Here is a 20,253-nt window from a genome sequence, read left to right as displayed (position 1 = left end):
GGGACACTACGAGTGGTTCTGTAGGTGGCAGCAGCCACTTCAGTGTGTGTGTCCAGTGGGGCTCTTCGTGCTTGTCCTGGAGCTGAGTGAGAATCAGGTCCGCGTTTCACATAGAAGTTCCCGGTAGGAGCCGGGCCTCCTCTTCTGTGCTGCTTTGTGCTCTGTGGGTTTTCTCTGTCCCTGCTGATGGTCCTCATCCCCCAACTCTGTGTGATTTACCTCTGACCCTGCGGTGGAGGGAGAGTGCCCACCCCTGCCCTCCACCGTGGTTGGCACCTCGTGCTAGAGGACACAGTGCCACCACTGCCCATCATCCACCTGCTCTGCATCTGGTGGTAGGGCAGACAGACGCAGTGTCCTGGGAAGTCATGCCCTCTGCGGGGTGTGTATCTGTGTGTGCATGTGGGTGTCTTACTAATGACATTAGTCTCTTCTTGCTGTGTCTTTAAAAATCTTTTAACGTGACAAACCTCGGTCTAAGAAGCACTGGGGCTGCCCACTATCCCATTGGCAAGTGGCACTTTTCTCAAACTGTTTCGAAAAGGATATAAAAACACTTTAACTCACTAAGCACGGTCAGGCTGAAAAACTTGTTCAGCTGGTAAACTTTTAGAGTCTGAAATTAGATTGTTTTCAGCTATCCTTAAAACCATATGTCTCACTGGGCGTGGTGGCACACGCCTTTAATCCCAGCACTTGGGAGGCAGAGGCAGGCGGATCTTTGTGAGTTTGAGGCCAGCCTGGTCTACAGAGTGAGTTCCAGGACAGCCAAAGATGCACAGAGAAACCCTACTCTAAAACCAAAATAATAATAATAATAAAAATAAAAAAATAAAAAATTACAAAATACAAAAAAAAACCATAAAAACCATGTCTCAAAGGTGTGTCCTTAGCCCCTTGCCATGGGATCTCAGTCATGCAAAAATGAGTGTGCTAGAATGCAGGTTCTCAGGCCTGCTGCCAGCCTTTTGGATCTGGCGCTTGCAGCCGGCTGGGCATCTGTGTTTTAGCTCCCTACCCTCACCCCCATGTGTCTGGAGGCTTTCTGAGGCAGACCCTCATGAGGCCAAGGGAGCAGGAAGGAACCTGCCTGAGCTCACACCTAGGAGTACTGTGAGCTGGGGAGGACATCTAAGATGGGAGTTTTGTTTGTTTTGGTCATCTTAAAGGATAAGTTTTCTTTTTGATGGGCTAAAGTACTTGAGGAAAGTGCTTTCTTTTGCCCTCGCTTATTTGTGACACTTTGAACATGAAAACCTTCCCCAGACCAAACGCCCCTGATTGAGTTTAGGTGCACATTGTCCACACGTCCCATGGTGCAGTTCATGAATGGCTGGAGTTCCAATTTCTCAGGTAAATAATTGTTTCCCCCAATTTTTGCCCTCCCCTTATTAGCATAAATTTTGAGGTAGTGTGAGACCTCAGTCCTCTGTGGGAGCCAGCTGTCAGACTGCACCTGCACCTACAGCTGGCGGCAGGTGCCGCTAGCTCCTGAAGTATCTCCTTGCGGGGGAAACTTGGCCAAGGTTGAGGTGCCCACTAGCTAGCTGTGTTCCCAACCCCACTGATAAGTAAGGTGTGCCTTGCTTTAAGCAAACTGAATGTGATTATGTTGTTATGCTCTGTATCCATTTGGAAGGGAAATTAGGATGTGCCTGTCTCTAAGAGAGGCTACCTGATCAAACTCCCATGCTGGGACTCTTCCTAGTATATTGTAGGATATTTACTTTTCAAAAACCAGTCATGACTTCAATCCCTTCACCACTGTGTGCACCGTGCAGCAAATTCTCCCCGTGCTGATGAAGCAGTTCAAAACTCTAGGGAGACCTCGAGGCCCCATTGTGTAGATGAGCTCTTAATACTATGAAAACTCCCATCTTGTCACTGTGTGATACCAGCCCAGCATCAGCCCTGAAGCTCAGCCTACCTGTCCTTCTAGAAAGGGGCTGTCTGGGGATGTCCTCACGTGCACACTTGATACTACTTGGTCCATTCTGCTTCCCCAGATCTGGCCTCCTCGCCACTCCTCACACCCACCAGCTTCCTGGCCTCTAGGCCACAGGGCACTGCCAGTGGGGAGGCTGCTCTCTCCATGCTGTCTGCAGCTGACCCAACCCGTTTTCCTAATGTTTACCTGTTACTGAGCGCTCAACAGAAAGACAGCCCCAGCGGTGGGGTTGGGCAGGGGCTTTTTTTGTTATTGTTAGATGTTATTTTATTATTTTTAAGTGCAAATGTTGCTATTTATTTTTTCTCTCCTGCTCTGGTTTGATTCGGCTGAGTTGGCTGTCCCAATGCATGTGGTACCTGATGGACATGGTAGAGATTGTTTCCCCAACTTTTATAAATGACCCAGTGTTTACCTTCGGGCTTGCGGATGCTTTATTTTTGGAAGCCACAGATGTAGTTTTTCTGGATGAATTGTTTTTCTTATAGATGCAGCAGTATGCTTTTGTATTGATCTGCAGGGTGATTATAATTTTATTTTTACAAGCAGTTTTTCAATCAAATTCTATATTTGATACAATGTGTTAAGGGTAGACCAGCCCCGAGTCATGCAGCTGGGACCCTTGAGTGTCCAGGAGGCCTTAGGGCTGGGTGACCTCTCTTGGCCCTGTGGTGGTAGCACTGGCTGGTCACAGGAACCTTCAGGGTCCTTCAGCATGTCCCTGACCTTTTGGATTGTTACAAGGATTTTTCGTGGGCATTTTGCTACGCAGGCAGTGGACAATCCCCGTGGCCCCAGACAAGCCATAAGCAACCTTTCTGTGACCTCCCTGACTCATTTCTACACCCCTGAAAAAAGGAATGTGCCCTAAGTAGAAGTTACACTCCCTTGGTGTTCATATGCCTCATTTGCAAATGTAAACACTTTGTTTTAAGCCCTTCCCCACAGTAACCATGCTGCCTGGCTCACTGCAGGCAGTGCGCACTAGCTCTGTTCTGGGTGCCCTGCTGCAGACCCGCTGGCTCCTGGAAGTTGCACTGATCTTGCGACAGTTTTCTTTATTGCATCCAACTCCATATCTGCTGTACTCATTGAAGTGATTGTAAACAGATTCACAGTGGCAGGAGTTGATGTGGATGTGGGACATTGCCTTGCTTCTGCGATCCCAACACACATTTCAGTATTATATGCTAGAGTGTGCAGACTGGACTCTGTTCTCTCAAGCATTATGGACTAGCCTTGTCTTGTTTTCGGAAAGAAGTTCTCCACCTCTGAACGGGACAGCATGCTCTCCGAGACCTGAAGGCTTGAATGTAAATGGATTAGTTAGGAGTCTTTGTGGCGCTTTTGGTCTGTTTAGTTTTCTTGTGATCTGCCAGGCCCCCAGAACTATGTCATTCTAGTCCTGTGGCCTTTGTCAGCTTGGATGACATCTGAATGGCCCAGTCAGTGTTAACAGGCCATCGCTGGGTTTCTTTGACCAGCCCTCAACTTAAAGCTGTGAGGTCACTGCTGTGTCAGACTGTCGTTTATGGTGCATCGATGGATGGCAGGGACATCTGAAGCCCAGTGCAGCCCCTCATGCCTTGTGACCCTGCTGGGTTCTAAGTACAGGCTCTCTCTAGTCAGCCCTACATAAACTGTCTGTGGTCAGGGTACCCAGTGTCTGAAACAAAAGGAGCTTTTACATTCAAACCGCTCTCTCTCTCTCTCTCTCTCTCTCTCTCTCTCTCTCTCTCTCTCTCTCTCTCTCTCGTTCTCGCTCTCTCTCTCTCTCTCTCTCTCTGTGTGTGTGTGCGCGCGTGTGTGTGTGATGTCAGTGCCATTGCAGAGCCCTCACTTTGTGTCTTTTGGATTTGTTCTGCCATTTATGGTCTCAAGTTGAATGTATCGGCTTAGCCAAATCACTACAGAAGGTGGTTTCTCCAAACCTTTTAGACAGATGCATAAAAGCTACCTCTGACTTCTCGTTGGTTTGTGTTTGCTCTGAAGCACCACTATCCACACTGAATATAGCCAAAATATCGCCTGAATCAACTGAGTTGTGAACTAATCTGTTCAGCTCTGGCTTGAAAATGTGTGTGCCATACTGTGACCTGGGGCGGCCCCCTCCGCTATTGCTGACCAGGGACTCCTCAGCACCGCCCAGCTACAAGATTCTAGCACCTGAGAGGCTGGCAGGAAGGGCTTCTCTGCATGGGGAATGTGCATCCTCCAGGCTGTTGGGAGCAACTCTGTGCAGGGCCACATGTGGCTGAGCCTGGAGGCAGCCTGTTCCTGCCTGGTTTTGCATCTTTTCCCCTGCTTGCTTACTTATGAATGGGTTCCCTGCTCTATCCTTCCTTTTTATACACTATAAACTCTAAAGGTGCTCCAACACCGACTCGTGCAGATAATGTATTTACAGCAGTTGCATGGATTCAGATAGTACAGGCATAGCTGACCTTTGATCTTGGGACCCTGTGTTTTGAAAGCGAAGGACTGAAAGCTCTGCTCTCGCCCTACGCCCTCAGATGGAAGGAGTAATGGGCTGTTTGAGTCCTCACTAGTTTTTGACCGTGCGTGTCTGACTTAGAGGTTTGCCATGGGGACCCACCACCTCTAACCAGATCTCCTGTGGTTGTCCACTTTGCTGTCCAGAAGGCCATTCTTGTACATCATGGCGCTACCTGCATCCCTTTGGCCTCTCAAAGTTTCCTTGGCCTCATTTTGAAAAGTCAGCATAATAAGCTCCCAGATTATTCCTCCACTAATTACTTAGGACATTGTGAGGACGGTTGGACAGTGTCACGAGGGCAGGTGCCTGGGTATCGAGGGGGATTTGGAGGGCCTCTGCCAAATGTCTTTGCACCCCTCCTCTCTAGTTCTAATGCATTGCTGGACAGCTCACAGAGGCATGGCGTGTGAGCATTTGTGGCACCCAGGTTATTTGGATCCTCTGGCTTGGCTGAGAATCCAGGGAGGCACAGGGCTCTAGACATGCTCTGCCCAGGGCCTCACCCAGGTACAGTGGTGTGAGCCACAGTCCTCAGAGGGCACCAGCAAGAGGAACCTTCCCTCTCTGAGGGATACCAAGCAACCCAAAGCCCTGGCCACTGCAGTCTTGAGGGCTAAAAGGTTGAAGAGCTCCTGTTTTTGTTTAGAGCTACCTTTGAATTCCTTTAAAGCTGAGGCACCAGACAGTACCTTCTTCCCTGAGGGGGTCACCAGAAAGCAAGTGTGGGAACCTTCCTCATTCAGTTCTTCCTGCCTCTTCAAGCTCCTTAAACGTCAGTGTGATCACAAGAACACTTAACACCAGCTACCCGCAGAGTGAGGTATACCCATGGGGACAGGTTGTAATGGCCGCTGGAGGTGGAAGTGGCTCCGGCCCTGCTGTACTGTCTGGACACCCAGTCCACACCTTGCACCCTAAAGCCTGTTCCGCAGTGTCCTCTCAGTTGTGCAGGAGCTAATCTTTAGTTGACCCTACCCAAGGAGCTTGTCACTCCTCAGTTCCTCCTTGTAAACTGTGATGCCACCCTGCTGCCAGAGGCACCCTTAGTCTCATCCTGGGTGTTTTGTGTCTTCACACACGGGCTCGCCTCTGCTGGGGTTTGAGGTCAGGTCTTGTGTTCTCTGCCCCTCAGTGCGACCATCTGTTGTAGAGGAAGTAGGTTTAGAAGGAATTGGAATCGTGTCTTTGTGAATCTGTGTGACGTCCTCAGGCAGAAGGTGCTATTTGGTCCTAATGGTGTTTTGGAATGCCTTTTCCCCTGTTACTCTGTTCTGTGACTCTGGGGGAGACTGCTCACTGTGTGTGGTGTCACTTAAACCGAAAACATAGGACTCCAGCTTTGACATGCCTATAGTATAATTTTTATCTCTGACCTTCTCAAGCCAGGGATGAAGCAGTTTCCTAGCCTAGTCTCATTAAAACCACCCTCCCTGTCAAGGGAGGTTTTTGTTGGTTTTAACAGGGGAAGTGATTTGCTTTTTTCCTAGTCTCATTAAAACCACCCTCCCTGTCAAGGGAGGTTTTTGTTGGTTTTAACAGGGGAAGTGATTTGCTTTTTTTGGTTTGGTTTGGTTTGGTTTGGTTTGGGGTTTGTTTGTTTGTTTGTTTGTTTTTTTTAACTGCATAAAAAGGCCTTTGCCTGTGAAGCACTGGCTGTGGATGGATAATACAGTAACAGTAACAATTTTGGTTCCTCTTTAAAACCAAATAGACCAATGTGATTAAACCCCGAAAGGGTACAATTCCCCATTAAATTGGAATTTGAGTCTTGCGTTTGGAAAAGAATTTTAGTGTAGTTGTTAAAAGTTAAGAATTTATAACTGTAGGAGCAAATGAGTTTTTGTTTAACAACAACAAAAAAATGTTGTAAGAGAATAATTGTAGGTTTCTGTGCAACGAAGTGGCTACCGCCTCCAATGCAGGAGGAGAGTGTGGCCCTGAACCCAGACTCTCGCCTCTCATACTTCAGATTGCCTGCTTAATGTGTACTGAGAGGTTTAACCCTGGGTTTTATCAAGTTTTCTAGTTTTATTTTATTTTTATAAAATAATTGAAAAAGAACCAAAAAATGAATTCAGAAGTTCCCCTGTGGCTCCTCGCCCAGTCTTATTCCCCCCCCCCCCCCCCGCCACTGAAGCATTTTTTTGAAGACATTTTGAATCAAAATGTATTACATCCATTTAACGTTTGCTACTTTCTGAGAAGTGGAGTGGCTCCAGGGGCCTGTTTCAGGTGGCACTCTGTATGTCATGGACATGTTCGTACCTGTACAGTGGGTCTGTGTGACAATGTCTTGTGCTTGCGGTTTAGAAACCACGCAGTGCTGTTTTGTAAATTGACAGTTCCTGTGTAAACTATTATTTATGACCCTTGGCCCCTCTGTATAATTTTTCATTTGCTAAATGGATTGTATAATTAATTATAAAATTATAGTACCTGCTAAACCCAACTTTGAGGCTTCATGTCATTGTCTTCAGTTTGATGCCAGTCTGTGGGTCGTCAGGATGCCCAGGCCTTGCTCGATACCAGTAGTGATGTCACTTTAAATTAAGCCTTAATCAGATAGTGAATTTGTACATTTCAGAGTATGCAAAAAATAAAAAATAAAATAGGCAGATGTGTTTCAACTGTCCAGATCCAGAATCTTAATCGTAACTCCAGCACGTGCTCCCTCTGGAGTTAAAGGGGTCGCTGCCAGGGTTACATTCTCCCCTCATTTGTGCTCTCTGGCTTGGCTTGATGGGAACAGGTCATGGCACATTTCTGTACCGGTCTGGCTAGAGACCTTGGCAGGGTCATCTTCAAATGCCTGGTTCTCACCTCCAGTCTGAGATGAGCCTTGGCTGCTGGGAACACAACTGAGGCATAGGTTTTCCCAGCCTGCTCCTAGGCCAGGTTCTCAGCGGGCACTGCCACCTGTCACTGCTTCTGCATAAATCACAGCAGATTTTTGTTTCTGTAAAAGCATCTTCAATCTTGGGATAAGATAGAGGGGACCCAGCTTTCTTTACAATGTGGATCTACCTCAGTTAAACAGTTGGGTGCTATTTACTAAGTCTGTCAAATTAAATTGGAAAATGTAACCAAACAGTGGGACGTAACTAACTCCACATGAAACTTGAAATCATCGTTTCCGTTTATTTAATATTTTTTATTTATTTTGTGCCTTTTCTGTTAATCCTAATACATTTTTGAAATTCAGAATAGTCATTTTCTCTTGCAAGTGGGGAGCCCCGCCTGATCATGCCAGTATCCCATCTGACTGCCCTCTTTATTGGAATCCCAACCTGCCATTTTGGGAACGGGAGGGGGAAAATATGTCCAAGAGCAAATTTTACACGTAACATACCCCAACTCTTCTATGCATGTGTTCATAGCTGTCACTTCATTTCTGTGCCATTGAAGAGGCACACACACCCAAAAATAGATACCCCAAGTACTTGCTGCTTTTTTTTTTTTTTTTTAAGCTGACAGTATCCCTCTCCCTCTGGCATGTTTTGTATAAGACTTTATTTCATAAACAGCAAATGGACTGTTGTCAATTCCATCTCCTAGTGTGCGTGGTGGCAGTGTTAAACACCACAGGCACTGGAGGGGGCATGCCCATGGCCATCTGGAGGCCAGGCTGGAGGTGGGGAAAGATGTGCACTCTGCGGCAGCCCACGGTTTCTGAAGTCAGGAACACTTTTTGATGGGTAAGAAAATAGATCGATGAGATTGGAGATCGATGACTTTCCACACTTTTATATTTGGCAGTTTACAATTCTAGACTTTTCCTACTATGGCAATCTTTTTTAACAATTCTTTGGAGGTAACACAATATTTTGGAGTCTTATGAATTTGATTTTATACCAATCAGAAATAAAGTTAGGAATCTTTCCTGTAGTATATAGTCTTAGTCTTTTAAAGAGATATCCGAATTTTAGAAGAACCAACTGTACTTGGTGGCAAGACTCCGAAAGGTGATTTGGGAAACACCCGCTCCCCCTTTTCTCTACCTCTCCCACCCCTCCCCTTTGCAGGATCTCAAAGGAAAACAAGTAAGAGAAGGGATGATTCTCATTAGACGTGTGTGGGTTTGGTTTGGTTTTGAAGCTTCCATCAGGTTGATACGTAAGCTATATTTTATAGACTAAATCCCCCTTTAGTATGCTGCATATGGATATGAAGCTCAGAGCTGTTGCACTTTCTCTGTAATCAATGCCCTACAATTGGCATGCCGGAAGCATTTTATTTTAACCTGACGAGTACTTTGGGCAGGTGATGAAATTAACATAGGTACCTCAAGTCAAAGACCTGCATGTGCTGCATTTCGGTTTGTTGTTTTGGTGGGTTTTTTGGTTTTCTTTTTAGTTTTGGGTTTTGTTTTTTGGGTTTTTTCCTTAGCTTTTCTATGTAGCATTATATTTTACTTTGTTTTGATATTATGCTTTCTGGACCCCATTAGTCTGTGGAAAGAAAAACTCAAAAAGTTAGTATCCTTCTTTTTTCTCCCTGTAGTATGTGGTTCTAAAGGTCACCCTACATTAGGAATCTTTCCCAAGCACACTGAGGAAAAGGGTACTACGCATCTCAGCAGGCTGTGCCGCTCAGATCTTTGTGTTCATGCTGCTTCCTCGGTTTTCTTCTCCACGTCTCCCAAGGGTGGGTACCTTCAGTGCAAAGTTGTGGCATCTTAACTTTCACACACAGACCTCATGGGTGTCCGTCCTTTGAGTCAGTAGCATGGCCCTAAAGGCACCAACAGGGTGCAGCCGCTGGGCAGTCTGGCCTTGGAGAGGCCGCCTTTCGTGTCTTTCTCAGCAGCCGCTGGCCAGTCTGGCCTTGGAGCGGCCGCCTTTTGTGTCTTTCTTTCTCGGCACTCACCCATATTGACCTGGCCGGGTGGTCTGCATGGACAAGACAGCTGGTGAGAAAAGCTGACTGCTGAGACACCGTGCATCTCTTGTCGTGTTTAAGCTTAGCTGGGTCCTTTCAAGTTTGTTTTCACAGCTTACTAGGTTAAATAGTTTGCACTATTTTTGCAATAAATTCATGGGAAACCTAACAGCTACTTACGTTGTTCTTACTGTGTGTATAAACTAATACTGAAAGTTTGGTATAGTGTTTTTCACCTCCTTCTGTAGCCCCCTAACATGCACAGAATGCTGTAAATCTGATAAAATATGTGAATGATATTTTATAAAGTTATTTTGTATGGTGTCAATTTTGTTTTGCCGCATAGTATGTCAGCAAAAAATAAATAAAATTCCTCATATTTACAGCTGCCTCTTCCAAAGGTGTCTAGTTACTGTCTCCTTTGAGAGCACTGGCAAATGCACAAGCTGAGTCCAGTGTCCCTGGTAGAGTGTATCTTTCCCCTGTTCTGCAGAGCTCTGTACCACCCAAGGACCACAAGTGTGGGGTATAAGAGAGCTGTGGTATCTACATCAGCAGCACAAAGAGACATGAGAAGTCATTTAGTTGAGCCTGCCATGAGCAAGGCTCTGATCTGAGCTCCAGACTGTGAAAACTGACACCTGATTTTTTTTCCCCCTGCTTGAAGCTAGCTAGCTCTGTTGACCTGCGTGGTATAAACATGGTGGTGCTCTCAAGTCCCTGGAAGCCTCTCCAGTCTGATTGACCTGTGTGTCTATGTGAAATGTGCAGGTGGTGTCAGAAGAGGGGGGTGGGGGGGCTCAGGCAACTGAAAGTCCCTAGAATGAACTAACACTTGCTGTGGCAGACCTGTGACCACAGCAGCAACAGGCAAAGACTCCTAACGCTCTGCTTTGTTCATCCAGTCTTTTCAGCCTGAACCGTGGGCAGCTCAATGGTTGCCAGGGTAACATGGGGATGGAGATGCTGTTAAGAGAATCATTTTTAAAAACAGATGTGGAAGGTAAAGTAGACAGGATCTTACTGTCTTTAATCCCCACACATAGGCAGAGGTGGGGAGATCTCTGAGTTCTAGGCCAGGTAGGGCTACACAGTGAGACCCTAAAGGGGAAAAAGAAAAGTGGTCATTAGCATGTAGAGACAGAGATTAACCAATGGTGGTGTGGAAATATTTGGGGTGTTCTGTGTATTGAATAGTGAGCAAGACTGATAGGCCCTTATACCGATTTTTGGGATGTTGAGGCAGGATTACAAGTATCAGGCCAGCCTTGGCTACATATGGAAGACTATTCAAAATAAATAAAAAAAAAATTATAGCAAAAGAATTCCCCAGTGTCCAGCAAACACAGAAGACTTTCTTCAGTTGCATGGGATTGATGATCTGGGCTCTCCTCTGGGAATGGGGCAGGTACGTACATGTTGCTGCTGTTTGTTTTGGTGCCCAGAGTCCAATGGCCCTATGCTTGATAAGCATGAACTCTGGTCTGGTTCGTATCTCCAGCCAGAAATTTCACAAAATTATCAGTAAGACACCAGAAAAAGCAAAGAACCTAAATCCACTCCAATAAAGCATGTTGCTGTAAAATACATACAGACCTTTAATGGAAAAGGAAAAGCAAATTCTGTACAATAAAAATGCATAGTCCATTTTTTAAAAAATACAAAAAGCCCAAAGGCAGCACAATGTACATGAGCTCCATGTGTAGCCATTTGTGAGAACGGTGTCCCTGTGATTGGACAGCTGACATGGAGCATCCAGGTCCTCCAAGTTCAACATGAAGCTCAGGGGTATGTGCTGCTGTACCCAAAGCCACAGCAGTGCCATCTGCCCAGGGCTCTTTCCTGCTAGGAGAGGAGATGGCTCCAGTCTTTCCCACTGCAAGAGGGAATACAAGCTCCAAGTCTGCGAATGGCCGTCACTTCCCAGCTGTGAGTCTGCCCTTGAGCTTCTCACGGGCTCACTGAGCACTTCTGGCTTAAGCCAGCACTTCCCCCATGTCACTTTCCTCGCCATCGTTGCCTTCCTCCTCTTCTTCCCTCTTCTCTTTGAGCATTTTCAGGTACTTACTAGCTAAGATCTTCTTTGGTAATATATCTTTAAAAAACAGGAAATATGTCAGTAATTGCTTATGGTAAACTATGAATACAACAATTTCAAAATATACTAGTTCCAACTTAGAATACCTTCTAAAGGAGATGAAATCCAGGTACACTTCCATTAAAGAATCACAGAAACTGGGGTTGTTTTCTGGTGCATGCTAATAGACCTGTTCACATTCCTCAGCTGGAATGTGTTTCTCTGACCTGATTTTGTGACCCACCCTGTCTAAGCAAGCCGGGGAAGGATGGACTGGCCCCTGGGCTAGACGAAGCTCTTTCTATCCATGGCCTGATCCATGGCTAGATGTACCAGTTGCTGTTGGTGTGTGGAGGAACAGGACACAGTACACAGCTCTGAGCGAGTCTGCTAGTCAGCCATGCATCTAGTATACACTGTCAACTTCTACAGTTCATGGTGGGCTCAAACAGAGAAGGCCAGAAACTCCTTATGCTAGGTCAGGATAAACCGATAGAGTGGAACAATAATGGGACGGAAAAACTCACTATGAGTATTTTTTGTTTGTTTTTTGGGTTTTTGTTGTTGTTTAAACCAGAAAGTCCCAAAGACTAGGTACCTGCGAGAAACTGAAGGGTCTCCGAGTCCTCTGCAGTGCTGGCTAAGTCACTGTATGTCAGTGCTTTCTTGGCTTTGCCACTGCCATGTCTGTAGGAACAGGTGGCTAGATACTGAACAAAGAGTTCCTAAACCAACAAAAAAAATCAAATGAAAGGTCAACTTTGAAAACTTGCCACAGACTTTCTAAGCTTAAAATTCCATTAATACTTCTGATTATCTTGGTTCCTCAAATTAAATTACAGGAAATCAGTTTAGAGGAGAAAGAAAACATGAGGTCAGAAAGGAAGCATGCCTGGGTAGAGCAGGCATTTTCTAGCTGAGCTTAGATGTGCAACATGGACAATACTTACAAGTGATCATGAATAATGGCTCTGGTTTCAGGGGAGTGCTGTGGCACACACATATCATGCCAGCACTCTGGAGGTAGAGGCAGGAGGCACAGGAAAGCAAGGGCAGCTATGGATACAGCGCAAGTTCCAGTCGGGCCAGTCTGAGCTATAGGAGCTGCTATCTGAAACTGGTGGTGGGGGTGGGATGGAGTGTCCCCAGCCACTACAATAAATGGAGCGAACATTCAAAAATTCTGCCTGCCAACGACTATTTTATTTAGCTTACAGTTTATTGAGACAAAGTCTCACTCTGTAATCCAGACTAGCCTCGAATTACTGGAGATGCTCCTGCCTCAGTCTCTCAAGTGCCTGGATTACAGATGTGAACTGGCACATAATCTGTATCTCGGAAACACATTTTCAGTCTACTTGAGTCCCTTGTGGAAGGTCGTTCACTCATAACTATAGTAAAAGCCAACAACCTCAAGCTGAAAAGTGACATCTCAATTTGCCAATGTACTCTGGGGAGGACCTGACAAGATCCTAAGACTCAGAAATAAGGTAAACTGAGCCCTTCCCAAGGTTCTGCTTGGAAGGGGTGAGAGAAGCGTCTTAAGATCCTTAATGCTAGGATGAATCTGAATGAAAGCTTTGAGTCCCGGGACCACACAGAAACAAGTAGTTCCTCCATGATCTTGACAATTTAAAAACAGGAGATGTGTTCTGTAAATAGTATACCATTGTCTAAAAGGGGCTTGTCATCCTAAAACTGCTATTTGGTGGTCCCAGACCTGTCCAAGGACAGTGGGAACTACTGTATTTTGCCAGGCTGTACTTAACACTCTGTGCAAAGTGACAGGATTTGCACCCACACTGGCCCTGGCTCAAAGCATTGTAAAAATACTACACTTTGAAGTAGAAGTATAAGCTGGAAAACGATCTAGAGGTAGTTATTAAGGCCAGGTCTCAGAACAAGGCGATTCCTGGACCACCGCTAACAAAGACCAAACTTTAAACAAGATGCGATACTAACAATTTTTAATCCAGGCGGGTGGTGGTGGTGCACGCCTTTAATCCCAGCCGTCAGGAGGCAGAGGCAGGAGGATCTCTGTGAGTTAAGAGGCCAGCCTGTTCTACAGAGTGAGTTCCAAGGCAGTCAGGGCTATTCACAGAGAAACCCTAAATCGAAAAAACCAAAATAAAGGAAGAAAAAAAAATTTCCAATCCTTGCACTCAGAAGGGTTTGGTGGGGCTGCTGTAGAATCACACGTGGCCAAAACAAAATGAGCAGGGCTTGGTGGTCCCCGCCTTAAATCCCAGCACTCGAGAGGCTGAGGCAAGTGGATCTCTTTCGAGTTTGAGGTAATCCTCGTCTACACAGTTCCGGGATAGAGAAACATTTTGCGACCTGTCTCAAAATATAAAACAAAAATGCAAAGCGATCGGTGTTGGAAGGGGGGTGTGCGGTTAACACTTGTCTCTGGAGTCAAACTTGCGACCAACTGCTGTCTACACAGACCCTGACAGCGTGTGGAGGCCTGGGGATCCGGAGACAGCCAGGCGGGCCACTCGGGAAGCTTCGACAGCCCGCATCGCCCGGCCGAGGTTCGCGACAGAAACCGGAGGCAGAACCCGCGCAGCCGCACACAGGACGCCGGGCGGTCGGCGGGAATGACGCGCTGGGGCGGGACGCGAGGAACGCTGGGAGCGAGGTGAGCACGCAGAGCGGAAGCAGCCTAGCGGAGGAGCGGCGCGGGTGGGCGGGGGTTCGGAGCGCGCAGGCGCGAGGAGGAGGCTGGGGCGCGCGGCCCCCGCAGGGCAGCCGTCAGGCCGGGCGTGTGCGGAGCCCGGGGGCGGTTAGTGCCCGCACCCGCCCCTCACGCCGCCCCGCCGGCCGCTCACCGTGGCCTTGGCCGTGAGCACCAGCGCCTCCTGGTTGATGCTGGACACCTCAGGAGAGCTCTTCATGATGACTCGGATGCGGGACAGGGGCAGCGACACGAGCCGCTGTTCCCCGCACTTGTCCTTACCCACGGCCGCGTCCGCCATCTTCTGCGTCCGGGCGGCCCGTGATGCCCCGCGCGTCCGCGCCTGCGCAGTCGCCGTGGCGCGCGGTGGCCCGAAAGCTTGGGTGACGGCACCCAGGAAAATCCCCTCGGAAACGCCGCGGCTGCCGACCGGAAGAAGCGCTTCCGGGCCTCCGACTGCGTTCGGGAATCCCCGAGCTGCACAGACCGGCCAATTCAAAATCCAGAGAAAGAGAAATGTGGTCTGAGGCCTGGTTCTGGAGGTCGCCAGCAAGCATGTGCCACACTGGTAGTCAGATGGACGGTGGCCGGAGCAGGAAGGAGCAACGGTTTGGCCAGGGGAGTAGGGAGAAGTGGTCTCTGCCTCGAGGCCCGTGGGGATTAGCCTGTTAAAGAGGTGGCTGAGCTAGATGGCCCTTGAGCGTCCTGTAAGCCCACCACATAACCAAGAGGGTCACCAAGCGTTCGAGGCCAGCGCAGCCACACAAGACCTTGTTGAAGAAGATGGACCGTGCCCGAAGGAATAGGAAGCAGATTAGGTAGAATGAAGGCTGTTAGAAACATACGAGCAAGTGGTAATCTGTAGGGCAATGTCCAAGAATAGCAGGAAGTCGTGGGCCAGGGCGGGTGGAACCATGAGACCGTGGGCTTTAGCCTAGATGGATTGTGAAGTAAAATTGATGCGGCCCAGAGAGGACAAAACTCCTAAATTGACACTAAATTTAACTGGAGGAACTAAATGCACAGGGTTTCGTGGGTTTTGCCCGTGTTAGGGTTCAGTGTTGTCTTTATCATACTGTACCCTGGCCCAGATAAGCACAAATAAGCTGTCCCTCAGGATCTTTGGGGGATCGGTTCCAAGATCTCCACATAGACTGAAATTGCACGTGCTTAAGTCTTTTAAATACAGAAGGTGACAGTTACATAGAGCCTAGGCACTTTCTCCTCATACAATGCCTGTCCTCTCTTGTTACCCTGGATAAGTGCTTTGTGAATGTCATGTGAGCAGTTGCCAGACGGTTAGGGAACTCAATTGGCATCAAACTTACATTCTTTTCAGTTGTACTCTAGTTACGAAAGGAGGAAGGAGGCCAGCCAGTCTGAACTAGTTTGGAGTGCATGCAAAATAGGGCAAACCATCCTTAAAGCAAACTTTTAGGAAAACCCCATTTGCCCTCTTATGGCTGTGTGTAATTGAGTGTGCATGTAATTAGAATCATACATTATGGGGACATGTACAGTAGAAAAGAGGTTGTAATAATCTGTCGAAATAGTGACCCACCCTTCTGTGAAGATGAAAGAAAAAGAAAAAGTGACCACCCAAAGTACACCCCTTGTAACTAACTCCCTTCAGATCTCAGAAGCTAGAGCAATAGCCTAACTCCTGTGACCCTCTGTTCTTTGGACTCTGCATTCCTAATCTATATTGTTTTGCTTTGAATAAAGTTTCCCTGCTATTTTGCAATCTGTGTGATCTTTTCTTTTTCTTTCTTTGTTTGACTTTTGGAGACAGTTTCTCTGTGTAACAGCCCTAACTGTCCTGGCTCTCTCCTTGTAGATCAGGCTGGCCTCAAACTCACATAGATCCTCCTGCCTCTGAAGTGCTGGAATTAAAGGCATGTGCCACCACTGGTCAGCACCTTCTAATACTTTAAGAGGCCAAGAATCTCTAAGTGCCCAGACCAGAGCCTCCAGTAGCAAACACTAGGACATGGCCAAACAAGGAACTGCTCAACAGAAAACCCAAGAGATGCTTGTCAGATTGGCCCTTGAAGGTTTTTAGTTTGTTTCTTTAGTTGGTTATTTTTGTACAGCTTGTTTTGAGAGGGTTGGAAACAGGATGGAAGGTGAGATGAGGAAGATGCCTAGAGAGCCCAGAGAAATGAGAATTCCCAAAGAGGAGGGGGAGAAGATTGAGTCATGTATAGACATGACAGTCATTTGGGAAGTGGGGAAAGGAGCAAAGTCTGAAAAAGGGCAAATGCCTGCCACTTCAGAGAAAGATGAGTTTTTCAGCCTAGACAGCAGGAGCCCTGAAGACTACCGGCTTCCTTGCTTAGGCTGTTGCTATGTCAGACCTGACGAAGAGAAGGAAGGCTTTATGTTAACTCAGTTCCAGGGCATAGTCCGTCATGGCAGAAAGGCAGCAGCAGTAGGAGCTTCAAGTAGCTGGTCATGTTATGTCAGCCTTCGGCAAACAGGGAAGAGTGCTGGTGCTCAGCTGGCTTTCTCTCTTTTTGTTTGTTTGTTTGTTTGTTTGTTTTTTGAGACAGGGTTTCTCTGTAGCTTTGGAGCCTGTCCTGGAACTAGCTCTTCTAGACCAGGCTGGCCTTGAACTCACAAAGATCTGCCTGCCTCTCTCTGAATGCTGGGATTAAAGGCACGTGCCAACACCGCCTGGCTTTTTTAATGTGTAGCCCAGGGTGGCCTCGAACTCATGCTCCTCCTGCCTCTGCCTCCTTCAAGCAAATCCTACCAGCGTGCACCACCACAACCGGCGCTTTCTCCTTTTTAGTACGTCTGGCAGGTTAGGGTTGTTATGCCCAAATCTGCAAAGTCCCCACAAAAGGCAACAAGGAGACCGAGTACCATATGTAAAATCAAAGAGCCTTTATTTTAATCGAGTTTGCAAACTCAGTCTTTCCATATGTCCAATGTATTGAAATAAATGGAGAGCCCCGAGCTCAGTTAGAATTGGGTTTTTATAGTAGTAAAGGTGGGGTGAAGGGTTTCTGAGGTTTAGAACCCCTGATTGGCTGACATTTGTCTAGGGGTGTCTGGTGTGTTCTGGACGGTGGTCCTATCTACATCTGTTGGAATGTTAGGCATTTCCTTTGAATAATCTGTACTTGGGTGGTGGTCGGGTAATCTCAGCTTGTGGTTCCTTCTGCTACCAGGTACTGCTTTAGGGTAAACTACTGAGACTCAGGCCTCTTGTTAAATTTATTGATAGCCGATGGCTGAGTTCTGTCTACTCTGGCAGGTGATAATGGTTGGAAGTAATGAACTTCCTTAGGGTGACCTGCCCAAATTTAGCTTATCTTGGCTGGCTTCCACAGGGTGAGTCCTCACCTGATTAACCCAGTCTAAGTAGCCCCTCACAGACATATAACTAGAATAGAGCCATCCATGGGGCTCTAGACTCTGTCAAATTGAAGTATTAACCATCACAGGGACTTCCCTGCCCTGTGAAGAGCCCAGGAAGAACTCAGTCTTCCCAGCTCCCCAAAAGTTTGTGTCCATTAATTTCTGATGCCTCTGAACCACACTCCCCCCAGCACCGGCTACACCCTGGAGCCTCTTGACAGTGGATTTCTGTTCTGTTCTGCCAAGAGCAGTATGTGTGATAGACCACAGTGAGGAGGGAGGAAGACACATGGCTGTCTGCATGCTAGTGGGTGTTGGGTGGTGACTGCAGAGGGCACAGTGAGTGCTACCAACTAAGTAGGGACATGGAGTGGGAGCCCTTGGTTCCCAGGCTCCAGGCCAAGGGCAACCCAGCTGCCTTACCTCCAGGCAGCATCTCCCCTGCCTTCTCCCCTCACCTTCCCCATGCTTCCGACTCTTCACACTCCTGAAGGCCCAGAGTATTTCAAAGTTCTGCTTTGCCCAGTGAGAACTGAAATGTGTGGATTAGTGACTAAGCAAGGCAGGCACCTGCAGGGGAACCCTCAAAAGAAGCTTCATTTTCAGTTATAACCAAGCACATGTAAGAGTACTCCTAGCCAGGCAGTGGTGGCACACTCATTTAATCCCAGCACTCGGGAGGCAGAGGCAGGTAGATGGCCAGCCTGATCTACAGAGCAAGTGCCAGGCGGCTATATAGATAAACCCTGTCTCAAAAAAACAAGCAAAAAGTGCACTCCTAAATAATCGTTTATGGAGACTTGGCTGTTTGTATTGTGGTTTTGCACTCAACCAATGGGTGAATGGGTAGAGGCTGGTTTTCTGAACCAACACATTGGCACCTAGCAATGATGGCAGTGACTCCATGCCCCAGCAAAGACTGGTCCTAAATTATCTCCATCCATCAGATGGAGTGTCTGTTGAAGGCAAGATGGCCACAGTGACTATTGCAGTAGGAATGGCGGCCACAAGGCTTGTGGGACAGCCTGGTGGCTGGGTCTTAGCCCACCTGGATGAGGATGAGCTGGGTCCAAGGAAAGGTAAGTTCTCTGCTTGCCTGTTCTCCAGCCTTCCTCATTCCGAAGACAGACACAACGGGGAGTTGAGTCAAGCAGGAACTCATTTATTTTTGCACAGTAAACATCTTTTAAAGCAAAAAACTGAAGGGTCATGGGGAGTGGAAAAGGATCCAGCCAATCAAATCATTTTAACTATCCTGCACTCAAAAGGCCTACATTTATTCTATTGTCCACAAGCTGTTCACACGCTGACATCTTACCTGGTTCTGGTGTCCGGTCCAGTCTTGGTGTAAACAACTCCAGGTCTACCCGTCTGACTTTCGATCGGCACCATCCTAGCTGCCCTGGTGTCTTAGTGTTTCTATTGTTGTGACACACAACCATGGCAATTCTTATAAAGTAAAGCATTTTATTGGGCTGGCTTACAGTTTCAGAGGTTTAGTCCATTATCGTCATCATGAGAAGCATAGTGGTGTGTAGGCAGACATAGTGCTGGAGAAGGAGCTGAGAGTTCTACATCTGGATCCACAGGCAAAAGAAAAAGACTGAGCTACACTAGGCCTAGCTTGAGCATGTAAGTCCTCAAGGCCCACCCCATAGTGACACACTTCCTCCAAAAAAGACCATGCCTCCTAACAGTGCCACTTCCTATGGACCAAACATTGAAACACAAGGGGCTACCAGGGCCCTACCGTTTCAAATCACCACACTCCACTCTCTGGCCTCCACAGGCTTGTCCTCATAGCATAATGCAAAATGCATTTATTCCAATTTCAGAAGTCCCCATAATCTATCACAGTCTCAACCCTGTATAAAAATGCCAAGTTCAAAGTCTCTTCTGAGATTCAGGCAATCTCTGTAATTAACTGTAATGCCCTGAAAAATCAAAAGAAAAAGCAGATCACATACTTCCAACATATAATGGCACAGGATATACAATACTGTTTCAAAATAGAGAAAAGGGAGCATAGGAAGAAAATAGTAGATCAGAGTGTAATATTAAGTTGGGGGCGTCACCCCAGCCCCTGGCAGTCATCCATGGAGCACCAATGGAGCAAAAAGTTCCATCTCAGGCCCCTCACCCTGGCAGTTGCCTTGGCCCAGACTCCCAACTCCCAGCCTGCCAAGTGCTGACTCCTCCCTGGTTATTTAGGCTGTGGGGGGACGGGGCGGGAGACAGCCGTGGGGATGTGACACGTGGTCTCTTGGGTTTGGGGTTTGCGTGGGCTCCTCTCCCTGCCATGCTGTCTCAGTCCACCCCAGTGTGATGCATTTATTAAATGCAGGCATCTTAATTTGGTCTAATCTAGTCTAATTGGAGTTATTTGTGTAGGCAGAGCGGTTTTTCTTAGTGTAGGCAAACACAAAGCAAGCTCAAAACCCAGCTTGGCAAATTCCAAACTCTGCATCTCCATGTCTGCTGTGGAAATGCTCTTCAGATCTCCAACTCCCTTCATCTTTCTTAACTGCAGCACACGCATCCTCCTGGGCAGCTTTCCTTGGCAGGTATCCCATGGCTCTGGCAGCTCCAACATCTTGGGGTCTGCAAGGCAATCCAGGCATCACATCTACAGCAGAGGGGAGCTATTTGATAATTGATGTAGTAGGGACCAGCCCACTGTGGAAAGCACATATGGTTGTGCGCCATATAAGAAAGCTAGCTAAATCAGGATCTGCAAGTGAGCCAACAAGCAGTGTTCCTCCCTGGTTTCTGTTTCCAGTTTCTGTCCTGACCTGACATCCCCAAGAATG

The 20,253-nt window shown here is 47.3% G+C and overlaps 1 protein-coding gene across 1 annotated transcript; it reads right to left on the bottom strand.

Moving 5' to 3' along the window:
* Positions 1-10,897: 10,897 nt before the first annotated feature.
* Positions 10,898-14,416, bottom strand: Chrac1 (chromatin accessibility complex subunit 1). The gene is made up of 3 exons (XM_038342481.2): positions 14,232-14,416; positions 11,999-12,125; positions 10,898-11,418 (listed from the first exon to the last, which is right to left on the bottom strand). Exons 1-3 carry the CDS (start codon positions 14,376-14,378, stop codon positions 11,300-11,302), a joined length of 393 nt encoding a protein of 130 aa, XP_038198409.1. The 5' UTR covers positions 14,379-14,416; the 3' UTR covers positions 10,898-11,299.
* Between the last annotated feature and the right edge of the window lie 5,837 nt (positions 14,417-20,253).

The sequence above is a fragment of the Arvicola amphibius genome, chromosome 9 (genome assembly GCF_903992535.2).
Source record: "Arvicola amphibius chromosome 9, mArvAmp1.2, whole genome shotgun sequence".
NCBI classification, from domain to species: Eukaryota; Metazoa; Chordata; class Mammalia; order Rodentia; family Cricetidae; genus Arvicola; species Arvicola amphibius.
Note: the sequence above shows the minus strand (reverse complement) of the source record. Positions and strands in the feature narration are given on the sequence as shown.

Coding starts and splice junctions, on each gene's coding strand:
- Chrac1 (XM_038342481.2), bottom strand. CDS start 14,378: ATGGCGGACGCGGCCGTGGGTAAGGACAAGTGCGGGGAACAGCGGCTC. Junction 12,126..14,231: donor TGCTCACGGCCAAGGCCACG/GTGAGCGGCCGG, acceptor TTGTTGGTTTAG/GAACTCTTTGTTCAGTATCT. Junction 11,419..11,998: donor GACCCTTCAGTTTCTCGCAG/GTACCTAGTCTT, acceptor TGTTTTTTAAAG/ATATATTACCAAAGAAGATC.